The 15000-nt window shown below is 34.3% G+C and overlaps 3 protein-coding genes across 3 annotated transcripts in view; all 3 read right to left on the reverse strand.

Moving 5' to 3' along the window:
* LOC147470042 (uncharacterized) overlaps positions 1 to 663 on the reverse strand; it is a 1137-nt gene extending 474 nt beyond the window's left edge. The window contains exons 1-2 of the mRNA XM_086545729.1: positions 400 to 663; positions 1 to 171 (exon numbers count right to left, since the gene is read on the reverse strand). The exon at positions 1 to 171 is cut by the window's left edge and continues 474 nt beyond it. Coding sequence (XP_086401855.1) covers positions 1 to 171; positions 400 to 663 — 435 coding nt within the window. The remainder of the gene's footprint in view (positions 172 to 399) is intronic.
* Positions 664 to 4962: 4299 nt separating this feature from the next.
* Positions 4963 to 6099, reverse strand: LOC147470043 (uncharacterized). Its single transcript, XM_086545730.1, has 2 exons — positions 5836 to 6099; positions 4963 to 5607 (listed from the first exon to the last, which is right to left on the reverse strand). Exons 1-2 carry the CDS (start codon positions 6097 to 6099, stop codon positions 4963 to 4965), a joined length of 909 nt encoding a protein of 302 aa, XP_086401856.1.
* Positions 6100 to 10194: 4095 nt separating this feature from the next.
* Positions 10195 to 11331, reverse strand: LOC122250113 (uncharacterized). Its single transcript, XM_086545731.1, has 2 exons — positions 11068 to 11331; positions 10195 to 10839 (listed from the first exon to the last, which is right to left on the reverse strand). The coding sequence occupies exons 1-2, from the start codon at positions 11329 to 11331 to the stop codon at positions 10195 to 10197; spliced, it is 909 nt and encodes a 302-aa protein (XP_086401857.1).
* Between the last annotated feature and the right edge of the window lie 3669 nt (positions 11332 to 15000).

Below are 15000 nucleotides of genomic sequence, written 5' to 3' on the forward strand. Positions count from 1 at the left end.
GCTCAGATTCTCAGACTGTGGAAGGTCTAATTGTGGCTGATAATAAAAGGGCGAACTGGCCTGTTGGTTACAGTATTGATAAGGAACATGTTCTTCTGTGTTACTGGAGGATGGATATGATGGTTGACTTCCACTGTTGAACAGATCGTCCGGGTTAACTGCACCAAGGCCCTACAAAGATAATAAAACCGTCAGTCAGAGTTATAGTAAGCAATTGTCAATCTTGCAAATCTGATTATTATAGGTCTTTCTTGATATATGAACGTTTACGTACCAAGGAATCATCTTGAGGAAAGAGACATGTGGCAAAGAAAGATGTCATAAAACGTCAGTCAGATGACATTATTATTATCATTATTGCAAATATGATTATCATCTATGAAGTAAGTGTTTACGTACCAAAAAGTCATCTTCTTGAGGAAAGAGACATGTGGCACCGAAATTGCCTCCTTCGGAACACGCCGATTGGGATGCTTCTCCCGCAACGCTCGACTCAGGCCACAGTTCGGCTGCTAGAAGATCCAGGTCAAAGTTGGCAATGTACTCTTCATCCTCATAGACATTTGAGCTTTGTGTGTCACCAAAGACCAGGCTGGCACTTGCGTATTCATCGCCGCTTCCGATGGCGCCGTAGAAGGCATCTTGCGTTGGGTAATCTGACATGACGACGCTTGGTAAGGTTGGATTCGTTGAAAAGGGTTTCGGAATCACAGATAGGATGGCTTAGCATGACAGTGTACTCTGCCACTTGTTGGGATGAATGACTTCGATTAGTAAGTATCACTATTTATACTGGCTGAGAAAGGGGAAGCGCTCCAGTACGGGTTTGGTCCCCGTTTATTGTGCTTCGTCGTTTTTCTCGTGAATATAGTGCAATGCCGAACGTTGAAGCTCTAGTACAACTGACGAAACTTGCAGATTATTAGAGAAATAGGGAAACATATCAATATACCTATGTGTATCCATCGATCTATCTATCTACGAAGACAGATAAATTAGTATTCATATACAGACACTGTTCGTCAATCGGGAATTACTGTAGCATTCTCATTATCATGATTCTTTTCCAAACCAATATCATAAGAAGAATCACTGACTTCAATGTATGTATCTACACATATGTGTATGTATATATATATATATATATATATAATATATATATATATATTATATATATATATATATATATATATATTATATACATATATATCATCATATATGTATATATATAAATATATTCATATATATATATATATAAATACACATATATATATCATACATTTATATATTTGTGTGTATATATATACATATCTATTTTTATATACATATATATATATAAATATAAATATTATATATATGTGTGTGTGGTTGTATGTGTAATATACAAATGTATATATAATGTATATATATATATATATTTGTGTTTATATCACACACACATATATATATATATATATATATATATATACATATATATATATATATATATATATATATATATATGTATGCACGTATATACCTGTATATTATATATAATGTATAATGTATATGTATATATATATATATATCTATATATATATATATATATATATATATATATATTTATATATATATGTATATATATATATATATATATATATATATATATATATATATATACGTGTGTGTACATACTTATATGAATGTATGTTTAAAAAACGTACATATATGTATGTATGTATATTATATGTGTTTTTTTCCTTTTCTCGAAACGAGTGCATGGCCATGCGAAGCCATCCTAGCTGTGTGTCCAAAATCCTCTAATCTTCTGGCAGCTGAAGATTTTTTATGTGCAAACTCCTGTTTTAAGGAAAATAGTTGTGACGGTTTTATCATCTATACAAGATCCTGGGGCAGTTAAAGCCAATAGCCTGCAAACAAGAGTTTGAATAATAAAAAATCAACACATAAGAATATGTTCCTTATTAGTATTGCGACAGCAAGTCAGTCCCTCTAATTCTTGTCAGCCATAATTAGAGTTTTCTCGACACGAGAAGCCGGCTGAATCTTTTCACCGGATGAGTATTTTCAGCCAAACCATCGGCGTCCTGGATGTCCCTGCCATAGGGACGTAAAGTATCCTAAACAACATTTAGGTCTTTCTCACGATAAGGAACCATAATTAGCAAGCCCGCCCGCCTGTAGCGTGTGCCTCCAAAAGTGACAATTTAAGGAAACGGTCCAGATTCTTCCTTATACACAAGAAACACAATGTCTGTGCACTCAGTTGCTCACAAAAAGGGATCTGTGCTAAGAACTGCCAGGAAACGGTCAATCATATATATATATATATATATATATATATATATATATATATATATATATATATATATATATATGTAAAGGGTTTCATCTGGTGATTAAAATGTTGGTGGTGGTTTCACATCAGTCGTTGTTTTCAGTCATCGACTGATCATTTGCTTGTTTGTATTGGTGTGTTTGTGTGTGGATTCCTTTTAATTTCCCGCCACCAAAGCAATGTTGGTGACTCACTCAGCATGGACCGTCACTTAGCTCCGATCTTCTCGCCTATTCACACTCATATGAGTATACTGTAATTTATTAATGTCTCCTGATGCACTTCGAATATATTAGAGTGTATATATTGTGAAATTTATTGAAAATGGAATTTCAAGTTTTACATTGTTATTTTTTCAGCCTCCATAGGTGAATGCTGACAAGCTGTCAATCTACTTGTCTAAAATTGTTATTATTGACCAGAGTTGTACTCTGGCGCCACAGCCTTTGGCTCCACAACCTCTGGTTGTGACTCACGGAGTCGCAACCTGAATAACAAGAATACCGCCTGCTTCATGCTGCACAAAGACTACCATATTTATATTTTGTTTGAGCTGTGTTCTTCTTTTTTGTTGTTGTAAATAAGTGTAAATATATGTGGTTTGGATATGAACAAGTTTCCTTTTAACCTCGAGTGGCTTAATCATTCCAAGGATCATAAGTAAAAGAAATCAAATGGGTCAAAAAAGACCTTGATAAAATAACAAAACCCCTGACAATATATATATATATATATATATATATATATATACATATATATATATTATGTATATATATATATGCATATATAATATATATGTATTTATATACATAGAGAGAGAGAAGTGTAAAACGTGAAAACCTTTCATTTCTTAATGAGACCCAGTAACAAATTGGTTAATCATCTGGCCAACAGACGTTGATGCTGGCATGCTTGATGATATATAGCAACTCCCAGTCATAGAACATTTTCACAAATTCCAGTTTCTATTAAGAACCGAACAAGACACTGAGGAACACGAGGCTCAAGAAGCGCCCAAGATTAAGGTGTCTTCTACCAACGGTACAGGACTGTTTGGTCCTGGATAGATCTTAGGAAATCTAGGATGTCACCAAAATAAATACGCATCATCATGTTATATGTAAGGTAGAATAGTCATACATAAAAAAAGCTATCAAAACCGACTGAATACATTCAACTTACATTGCCGTCTTCTGTAGTATCTCTGAAGGACGCCAATTTTCCTGCCTGTTTAATAAGGCATAGCATAGGGAATAGGTATGCCTATTAACACAATGACCGAGATAATGGGATTCGGCGCCTACGTGAACTTTTACTCCAGTGGGGAGACCTGGCTTCAACCAATTCTCTATGTTATCACAGACTGTAAAAAATTGGATGAAGATATTACAGTACATAAGCAAGTTGTAAACTTAAAGTATATAAGTTTGTAATTCCTTTTACTGATAACTGGAAGTGAGCCGTGGACACTTTACCGGCTGATTCCTGGAAACAGACTGCCTAGGACGGGAAGTGTTGCCAGATAAACAAGGAGAGTCAGCCAGCGGTCGCTCTTATTCAAGGACACCATCAAATATATTCTAAGTCGTGATGGTTGTCTTTACACACAGAAAGAAAGTGCAGGCAGCTAACATATATATATATATATATATATATATATATATATATATATATATATATATATATATACAAATATGTATGCGTGTGCAGATAAAAGAATATATGGACGTACTCATGGATACGAATGTATATATATATATTTTTTTTTTTTTTCTTGTTTGCTACTACTATTGCTGATATGTTAGATATACTTAGTGAATTGCATCATCTAGTACTCTACATTCTATCTCTTATATTTGCTAGTCTTGTGATATGCATATTTAAAATTCACTCTCGTATCAAAAGAGCTGTTATGTGTACGTTTCTGTGTTTGTGTTTTTTGTGATATATATATATATATATATATATATATATATATATATATATATATATATATACATATTCATCTATACATATACATATATATGTATATATATTATATATATATACATATATATATATATATATATATATATATGTATGTATATATATATTTACATATATACATGTATATGTATGTGTACATTCATATACATATATATGTATATATATGTACATATATATATATATATATATATATATATATATATATATATATACATATATATATATATACAAATATGTATGCGTGGGCAGATAAAAGAATATATGGACGTACTCATGGATACGAATGTATATATATATATTTTTTTTTCTTGTTTGCTACTACTATTGCTGATATGTTAGATATACTTAGTGAATTGCATCATCTAGTACTCTACACTCTATCTCTTATATTTGCTAGTCTTGTGATATGCATATTTAAAGTTCACTCTCGTATCAAAAGAGCAACTCATTTTTTCCATTTTTCTTCTCTTTAGAAAAGTGATTTTAGAATAAATGTTTTCAAACATGGAACAATTTGTTCTAATAAATTTGATCAAAGGATTCACTACATTACTCATATTACCAGGTTTAATAAATACATACATACATGAACGTGTGTTTGCGTGTGTCCTAATGGACATCGTGACAATGACCTCGGATCAAAAGCTGTTAGTGACTAGAACTCCGAGAGCCTCCAAATGAGTCTTGTATCCGGAGCAGAACTTCTGCAGGAGGCGGAACCTTTGCGTGAGTTGCTGGTTCCTCTGCTCAAGGCTGTCCAGCTCCATGCGGGCTTTCTCGTGGAGACTGCTCATCCTCTCTCGGTAGATGGCCGAAGCTTCGTTGTTCAGTTTGCGCGACCGCTGCTTTCGCTCCTCGTCGCTGCTGAGAAACTGACGTTGATGTCGATGTCGATAACCTTTCCGTTTCTTTGAAGTCCCACTTCCAGAGGGACACGCAACAGGTGGTTCTTTTTCATTTTGGAAAACAACAGATCCTTTTTGGTTGCAACCATGAGAAAGACCCGGCTGTTGATCAGGATACTGATAAAAACCCATTTGTTGGCCATAATTGTCAGGGTATCCAGAAAACTGATCATGTGACTGGAAGACGCTCAGTTGCTGAAAAGACTCGCTCAGATTCTCAGACTGTGGAAGGTCTAATTGTGGCTGATAATAAACGGCCGAACTGGCCTGTTGGTTACAGTATTGATAAGGAACATGTTCTTCTGTGTTACTGGAGGATGGATATGATGGTTGACTTCCACTGTTGAACAGATCGTCCGGGTTAACTGCACCAAGGCCCTACAAAGATAATAAAACCCTCAGTCAGAGTTATAGTAAGCAATTGTCAATCTTGCAAATCTGATTATTATAGGTCTTTTTTGATATATGAACGTTTACGTACCAAGGAATCATCTTGAGGAAAGAGACATGTGGCAAAGAAAGATGTTATAAAACGTCAGTCAGATGACATTATTATTATCATTATTGCAAATATGATTATCATCTATGAAGTAAGTGTTTACGTACCAAAAAGTCATCTTCTTGAGGAAAGAGACATGTGGCACCGAAATTGCCTCCTTCGGAACACGCCGATTGGGATGCTTCTCCCGCAACGCTCGACTCAGGCCACAGTTCGGCTGCTAGAAGATCCAGGTCAAAGTTGGCAATGTACTCTTCATCCTCATAGACATTTGAGCTTTGTGTGTCACCAAAGACCAGGCTGGCACTTGCGTATTCATCGCCGCTTCCGATGGCGCCGTAGAAGGCATCTTGCGTTGGGTAATCTGACATGACGACGCTTGGTAAGGTTGGATTCGTTGAAAAGGGTTTTCGAATCACAGATAGGATGGCTTAGCATGACAGTGTACTCTGCCACTTGTTGGGATGAATGACTTCGATTAGTAAGTATCACTATTTATACTGGCTGAGAAAGGGGAAGCGCTCCAGTACGGGTTTGGTCCCCGTTTATTATGATTCGTCGTTTTTCTCGTGAATATAGTGCAATGCCGAACGTTGAAGCTCTAGTGCATCTTACGAAACATTCAGATTATTAGAGAAATAGGGAAACATATCAATATACCTATGTGTATCCATCGATCTATCTATCTACGAAGCCAGATAAATTAGTATTCATATACAGACACTGATCGGGATCGGGAATTACTGTAGCATTCTCATTATCATGATTCTTTTCCAAACCAATATCATAGGAAGAATCACTGACTTCAATGTATGTATCTATACACACACACACACACACACACACACACGCATATATATATATATATATATATATATATATATATATATATATATATATATATATATATACATATATACATATATATACATATGTATATTTATATACATATATATTTTTATTATATATCATATATATGTATGTATATACATATATATTTATATATAAACAAATATATATATAAATACACACATATATCATGCACGTATATATGTATATATACATATCTATTTATATATACACATAGGCATATAAATACACACATATATATACATATGTATGTATGTATGTATATGTATATATACATTTTTATCTCGCTCGCTCTCTCGCTCTCTCTATACATATATGTGTGTGTGTGGGTGTACGTATATGTATCTCTCTCTATATATAAACATATACATATGTTTATATAATTATGTATATATATGCATACATTTATGTTTATATATATCACATATATATCACATATATACATGTACACTATATATATGTATGTATATGTATATATCACATATATATCACATATATACATGTAAACTATATATATGTATGTATATGTATATATCACATATATATCACATATATACATGTACACTATATATATGTATGTATATGTATATATACATATATATATACATATATATAAATTTGCGTGTGTGTATATATACATAGTTATATGTATGTACGTATAAAATACGTACATATATGTATGTATATATATATGTATATGTATATATGTATGTGTTTTCATGTACGTACATATACTTATATATGTATATGCGTATATTGGTTTATGTACGTACTTTAAAGTACCCTCATATTCTCCTACTTTCATCCTCTGCACTGTAGTTTAACGTTCATCATTACAGAACATTTAAGAGAAAACAAGATGGAGACTGAACGGGAATGAAACTCGTTGCGAGACGCTTTCCTTTTCTCGATCAGTATAGATTCTCCCCAACGAGTGCCAGCATACATGGCCATGCGAAGCCATCCTAGCTGTGTCCAAAATCCTCTTCAACGAATCCAATCTTACCAAACGTCGCCATGTTGGATTACCCAAGGCAAGATGCCTTCTACGGCGCCGCCGGAAACGAGGATAATATCCAAGTGGCAGTTCAATATTCTGTGGCACGCAAAGTTCACTTATGCATGGCGATGGCAAGTGCATTGCCAACTTTGACCTAGATCTTCTGGCAGCTGAAGGAGGCCTTTTCAGTGCCACATCCCTCTTTTCTCAAGATAATTTTTTAATGTGCAAACTCCTGTTTTTGTAAGATGGATAATGTTTATAATAACAGAATTTCCAAGGAAAATAGTTGTGACGGTTTTATCATCTATACAAGATCCTGGGACAGTTAAAGCCAATAGCCTGCTAACAAGAGTTTGCATACTAAAAAATCAACACATAAGAATATGTTTCTTATTAGTATTGCGACAGCAACTTAGTCCCTCTAATTCTTGTCTCGACACGAGAAGCCGGCTGAATCTTTTCACCAGATGAGTATTTTCAGCCATACCATCGGCGTCCTGGATGTCCCTGCCATAGGAACGTAAAGTATCCTAAACAACATTTAGGTCTTTCTAACGATAAGGAACCATAATTTGTTGTCCAAAACTAAGCAAGCCCGCCCGCCTGTAGCGTGTGCCTCCAAAAGTGACATTTTAAGGAAACGGTCCAGATTCTTCCTTATAGACAAGAAATACAATGTCTGTGCATTCAATTGCTCACGAAAAGGGATCTGTGCTAAGAATTGCTAGGAAACAGTCAATTATTTATAGAATATATATATATATATATATATATATATATATATATATTGTGTATATATACATATATAATATATATGTGTATATATATATAGAGAGAGAGAAGTGTAAAACGTGAAAACCTTTCATTTCTTAATGAGACCCAGTAACAAATTGGTTAATCATCTGGCCAACAGACGTTGATGCTGGCATGCTTGATGATATATAGAAAGTGCCAGTCATAGAACATTTTCACAAATTCCAGTTTCTATTAAGAACCGAACAAGGCACTGAGGAACACGAGGCTCAAGAAGCGCCCAAGACTAAGGTGTCTTCTACAAACGGTACAGGACTGTTTGGTCCTGGATAGATCTTAGGAAAGCTAGGATGTCACCAAAATAGATACGCATCATCATGTGACATGTATGTTAGAATAGCCATACATAAAAAAAGTTATCAAAACCGACTGAATACATTCAGATTACTTTGCCTTTTTCTGCAATATCTCTGAAGGACGCCAATTTCCATGTCTGCTTAATAAGGCATAGCATAGGGAATAGGTATGTCTATTAACACAAAGACCAAGATAATGGGATTCGGCGCCTACGTGAACTTTTACTCCAGTGGGGAGAGCTGGCTTCAACCAATTCTCTATGTTATCACAGACTGTAAAAAATTGGATGAAGATATTACAGTACATAAGCAAGTTGTAAACTTAAAGTATATAAGTGTGTAATTCCTTTTACTGATAACTGGAAGTGAGCCGTGGACACTTTACCGGCTGATTCCTGGAAACAGACTGCCTAGGACGGGAAGTGTTGCCAGATAAACAAGGAGAGTCAGCCAGCGGTCGCTCTTATTCAAGGACACCATCAAATATATTCTAAGTCGTGATGGTTGTCTTTACACACAGAAAGAAAGTGCAGGCAGCTAACATATATATATATATATATATATATATATATATATATATATATATATATATATATATATATATATCTGTTATGTATACGTTTCTGTGTTTGTTTGTTTTTTTGTGATATATATATATATATATAACAAAAAAAACACAAACACAGAAACGTACACATAACAGATATATATATATATATATATATATATATATATATATATGTATATATATATATATATATATGTGTGTGTGTGTGTGTATATATATATATGTATGTCTGTATATATATATATATATATATATATATATATATATATATATATATATATATATATATATATATACATATTCATCTATACATATACATATATATATATATATATATATATATATATATATATATATATATTATATATATATATATATATATATTTACATATATACATGTATATGTGTGTGTACATTCATATACATATATATGTATATATATGTACACACATATATATATATATATATATATATATATATATATATATATATATATATATATATATATACAAATATGTATGCGTGTGCAGATAAAAGAATATATGGACGTATTCATGGATACGAATGTATATATATTTTTTTTTTCTTGTTTGCTACTACTATTGCTGATATGTTAGATATACTTAGTGAATTGCATCATCTAGTACTCTACATTCTATCTCTTATATTTGCTAGTCTTGTGATATGCATATTTACAGTTCACTCTCGTATCAAAAGAGCTACTCATTTTTTCAATTTTTCTTCTCTTTAGAAAAGTGATTTTAGAATAAATGTTTTCAAACATGGAACAATTTGTTCTAATAAATTCTATCAAAGGATTCACTACATTACTCATATTACCAGGTTTAATAAATACATGCATACATGAACGTGTGTTTGCGTCTGTCCTAATGGACATCGTGACAATGACCTCGGATCAAAAGCTGTTAGTGACTAGAACTCCGAGAGCCTCCAAATGAGTCTTGTATCCGGAGCAGAACTTCTGCAGGAGGCGGAACCTTTGCGTGAGTTGCTGGTTCCTCTGCTCAAGGCTGTCCAGCTCCATGCGGGCTTTCTCGTGGAGACTGCTCATCCTCTCTCGGTAGATGGCCGAAGCTTCGTTGTTCAGTTTGCGCGACCGCTGCTTTCGCTCCTCGTCACTGCTGAGAAACTGACGTTGATGTCGATGTCGATAACCTTTCCGTTTCTTTGAAGTCCCACTTCCAGAGGGACACGCAACAGGTGGTTCTTTTTCATTTTGGAAAACAACAGATCCTTTTTGGTTGCAACCATGAGAAAGACCCGGTTGTTGATCAGGATACTGATAAAAACCCATTTGTTGGCCATAATTGTCAGGGTATCCAGAAAACTGATCATGTGACTGGAAGACGCTCAGTTGCTGAAAAGACTCGCTCAGATTCTCAGACTGTGGAAGGTCAAATTGTGGCTGATAATAAAAGGACGAACTGGCCTGTTGGTTACAGTATTGATAAGGAACATGTTCTTCTGTGTTACTGGAGGATGGATATGATGGTTGACTTCCACTGTTGAACAGATCGTCCGGGTTAACTGCACCAAGGCCCTACAAAGATAATAAAACCGTCAGTCAGAGTTATAGTAAGCAATTGTCAATCTTGCAAATCTGATTATCATAGGTCTTTCTTGATATATGAACGTTTACGTACCAAGGAATCATCTTGAGGAAAGAGACATGTGGCAAAGAAAGATGTCATAAAACGTCAGTCAGATGACATTATTATTATCATTTTTGCAAATATGATTATCATCTATGAAGTAAGTGTTTACGTACCAAAAAGTCATCTTCTTGAGGAAAGAGACATGTGGCACCGAAATTGCCTCCTTCGGAACACGCCGATTGGGATGCTTCTCCCGCAACGCTCGACTCAGGCCACAGTTCGGCTGCTAGAAGATCCAGGTCAAAGTTGGCAATGTACTCTTCATCCTCATAGACATTTGAGCTTTGTGTGTCACCAAAGACCAGGCTGGCACTTGCGTATTCATTGCCGCTTCCGATGGCGCCGTAGAAGGCATCTTGCGTTGGGTAATCTGACATGACGACGCTTGGTAAGGTTGGATTCGTTGAAAAGGGTTTCGGAATCACAGATAGGATGGCTTAGCATGACAGTGTACTCTGCCACTTGTTGGGATGAATGACTTCGATTAGTAAGTATCACTATTTATACTGGCTGAGAAAGGGGAAGCGCTCCAGTACGGGTTTGGTCCCCGTTTATTGTGCTTCGTCGTTTTTCTCGTGAATATAGTGCAATGCCGAACGTTGAAGCTCTAGTGCAGCTTACGAAACATTCAGATTATTAGAGAAATAGGGAAACATATCTATATACATATGTTTACCCATCGATCTATCTATCTACGAAGACAGATAAATTGGTATGCATACACAGACACTGATGTTCGTCAATCGCGAATTACTGTAGCATTCTCATTATCATGATTCTTTTCCAAACCAATATCATAGGAAGAATCACAGACTTCAATGTATGTATCCATACATATGTGTGTGTATATATATATATATATATATATATATATATATATATATATATATATACAGTATATATATATATATATATATATATATATATCATATCATCATATATGTATATATATAAATATATTCATATATACATATATATATAAATACACACATATATATCATACATTTATATATTTGTGTGTATATATATACATATCTATTTATATATACACATAGGTATATAAATACACACACATAAATATACCGCTCTCTCGCTCTCTCTCTCTATATATATGTGTGTGTGGTTGTATGTGTATCTCTCTCTCTATATATATACATATGTATATATAATGTATATACATGCATATATTTGTGTTTATATCACACACACATATATATATATATATATATATATATATATATATATATATATATATATATATATATATATATATATACGTATGCACGTATATACCTGTATATTATATATATGCATGTATATATATACACATGTATATGTATATATATATATATATATATATATATATATATATATATATATATTTATATATATATGTATATATGTATATATATATATATATATATATATATATATATATATATACGTGTGTGTGTATATATACATACTTATATGTATGTATGTTTAAAAAACGTACATATATGTATGTATGTATATGTATATGTATATATGTGTTTTTTTTATGTACGTACATATACTTATGTATATGCGTATATTGGTTTATGTACGTACGTTGAAATACTCTCACATTCTCCTAGTTTCCTCCTCTGCACTGTAGTTTCAACGTTCAGCATTGCAGAGCATTTAAGAGAAAACAAGATTCAGGCTGAACGGGAATGAAACTCGTTGCGAGACGCTTTCCTTTTCTCGATCAGTATAGATTCTCCCCAACGAGTGCCAGCATACATGGCCATGCGAAGCCATCCTAGCTGTGTGTCCAAAATCCTCTTCAACGAATCCAATCTTACCAAACGTCGCCATGTTGGATTACCCAAGGCAAGATGCCTTCTACGGCGCCGCCGGAAACGAGGATGAATATCCAAGTGGCAGTTCAATATTCTGTGGCACACAAAGCTCACTTATGCATGGCGATGAAAGTTCATTGCCAACTTTGACCTAATCTTCTGGCAGCTGAAGGAGGCCTTTTCAATGCCACATCCCTCTTTTCTCAAGATCATTTTTTTAATGTGCAAACTCCTGTTTTTTGTAAGATGGATAATGTTTATAATAACAGAATTTCCAAGGAAAATAGTTGTGACGGTTTTATCATCTATACAAGATCCTGGGACAGTTAAAGCCAATAGCCTGCTAACAAGAGTTTGCATAATAAAAAATCAATACATAAGAATATGTTCCTTATTAGTATTGCGACAGCAAGTTAGTCCCTCTAATTCTTGTCAGCCATAACTAGAGTTTTCTCGACACGAGAAGCCGGCTGAATCTTTTCACCAGATGAGTATTTTCAGCCATACCATCGGCGTCCTGGATGTCCCTGCCATAGGGACGTAAAGTATCCTAAACAACAATTGGGTCTTTCTCACGATAAGGAACCATAATTAGTTGTCCAAAACTAAGCAAGCCCGCCCGCCTGTAGCGTGTGCCTCCAAAAGTGACAATTTAAGGAAACGGTCCAGATTCTTCCTTATACACAAGAAACACAATGTCTGTGCACTCAGTTGCTCACAAAAAGGGATCTGTGCTAAGAATTGCCAGGAAACTGTCAATCATAAATAGAATATATATATATATATATATATATATATATATATATATATATATATATATAAAAGGTTTCATCTGGTGATTAAAATGTTGGTGGTGGTTTCACATCAATCGTTGTTTTCAGTTACCGACTGATCATTTGCTTGCTTGTGTTAGTGTGTTTGTGTGTGGATTCCTTTTGATTTCCCGCCACCAAAGCAATGTTGGTGACTCACTCACCATGGACCGTCACTTAGCTCCGATTTTCTCGCCTATTCACACTCATGTGAGTATACTGTAATTTATTAATGTCTCCTGATGCACTTCGAATACATTAAAGTGTATATATATTTTGAAATGTATTGAAAATGGAATTGCAAGTTTTATATTGTTATTTTTTCAGCCTCCATAGGTGAATGCTGACTTAAGCTGTCAATCTACTTGTCTGAAATTATTATTATTGACCAGAGTTGTACTCTGGCGCCACAGCCTTTGGCTCCACAACCTCTGGTGCCACTACTCCCGGGGTCACAACTTGAATAACAAGAATACCGCCTGCTTCACGCCGCATAAAGACTACCATATTTATATTTTGTTTGTGCTGTGTTCTTTTTTTGTTGTTGTTGTAAATAAGTGTAAATATATGTGGTTTGGATATGAACAAGTTTCCTTTTAACCTCGAGTGGCTTAATCATTCCAAGGATCATAAGTAAAAGAAACCAAAGGGGTCAAAAAAGATCTTGATAAAATAACAAAACCCCTGACAATATATATACATATATATTTTATATGTATTTATACACAATATATATATGTGTATATATATATATAGAGAGAGAGAGAGAGAGAGAAAAGTGTGCAACGTGAAAACCTTTCATTTCTTAATGAGACCCAGTAACAAACTGGTTAATCATCTGGCCAACAGACAATGAAATAGAGCAACTGCCAGTCATAGAACATTTTCACAAATTCCAGTTTCTATTAAGAACCGAACAAGGCACTGAGGAACACGAGGCTCAAGAAGCGCCCAAGATTAAGGTGTCTTCTACCAACGGTACAGGACTGTTTGGTCCTGGTTAGATCTTAGGAAAGCTAGGATGTCACCAAAATAAATACGCATCATCATGTGACATGTATGTTAGAATAGCCATACATAAAAAAAGCTATCAAAACCGACTGAATACATTCAAATTACTTTGCCTTTTTCTGCAATATCTCTGAAGGACGCCAATTTCCATGTCTGCTTAATAAGGCATAGCATAGGGAATAGGTATGCCTATTAACACAAAGACCAAGATAATGGGATTCGGCGCCTACGTGAACTTTTACTCCAGTGGGGAGACCTGGCTTCAACCAATTCACTATGTTATCACAGACTGTAAATTGGATGAAGATATTACAGTACATAAGCAAGTTGTAAACTTAAAGTATATAAGTGTGTAATTCCTTTTACTGATAACTGGAAGTGAGCCGTGGACACTTTACCG

This window comes from Penaeus japonicus, unplaced genomic scaffold (genome assembly GCF_977035675.1).
Source record: "Penaeus japonicus unplaced genomic scaffold, GWHDUDI00000001_assembly GWHDUDI00000017, whole genome shotgun sequence".
Taxonomy (NCBI): domain Eukaryota; kingdom Metazoa; phylum Arthropoda; class Malacostraca; order Decapoda; family Penaeidae; genus Penaeus; species Penaeus japonicus.

What these genes read in the sequence shown, in the direction of transcription:
- LOC122250113 (XM_086545731.1), bottom strand. Translation starts at nt 11,331, where the DNA reads ATGTCAGATTACCCAACGCAAGATGCCTTCTACGGCGCCATCGGAAGC. An exon ending in CTCAAGAAGATGACTTTTTG is followed by an intron (nt 10,840 to 11,067) that starts GTACGTAAACAC and finishes TTATCTTTGTAG; the next exon opens with GGCCTTGGTGCAGTTAACCC.
- LOC147470043 (XM_086545730.1), bottom strand. Translation starts at nt 6,099, where the DNA reads ATGTCAGATTACCCAACGCAAGATGCCTTCTACGGCGCCATCGGAAGC. An exon ending in CTCAAGAAGATGACTTTTTG is followed by an intron (nt 5,608 to 5,835) that starts GTACGTAAACAC and finishes TTATCTTTGTAG; the next exon opens with GGCCTTGGTGCAGTTAACCC.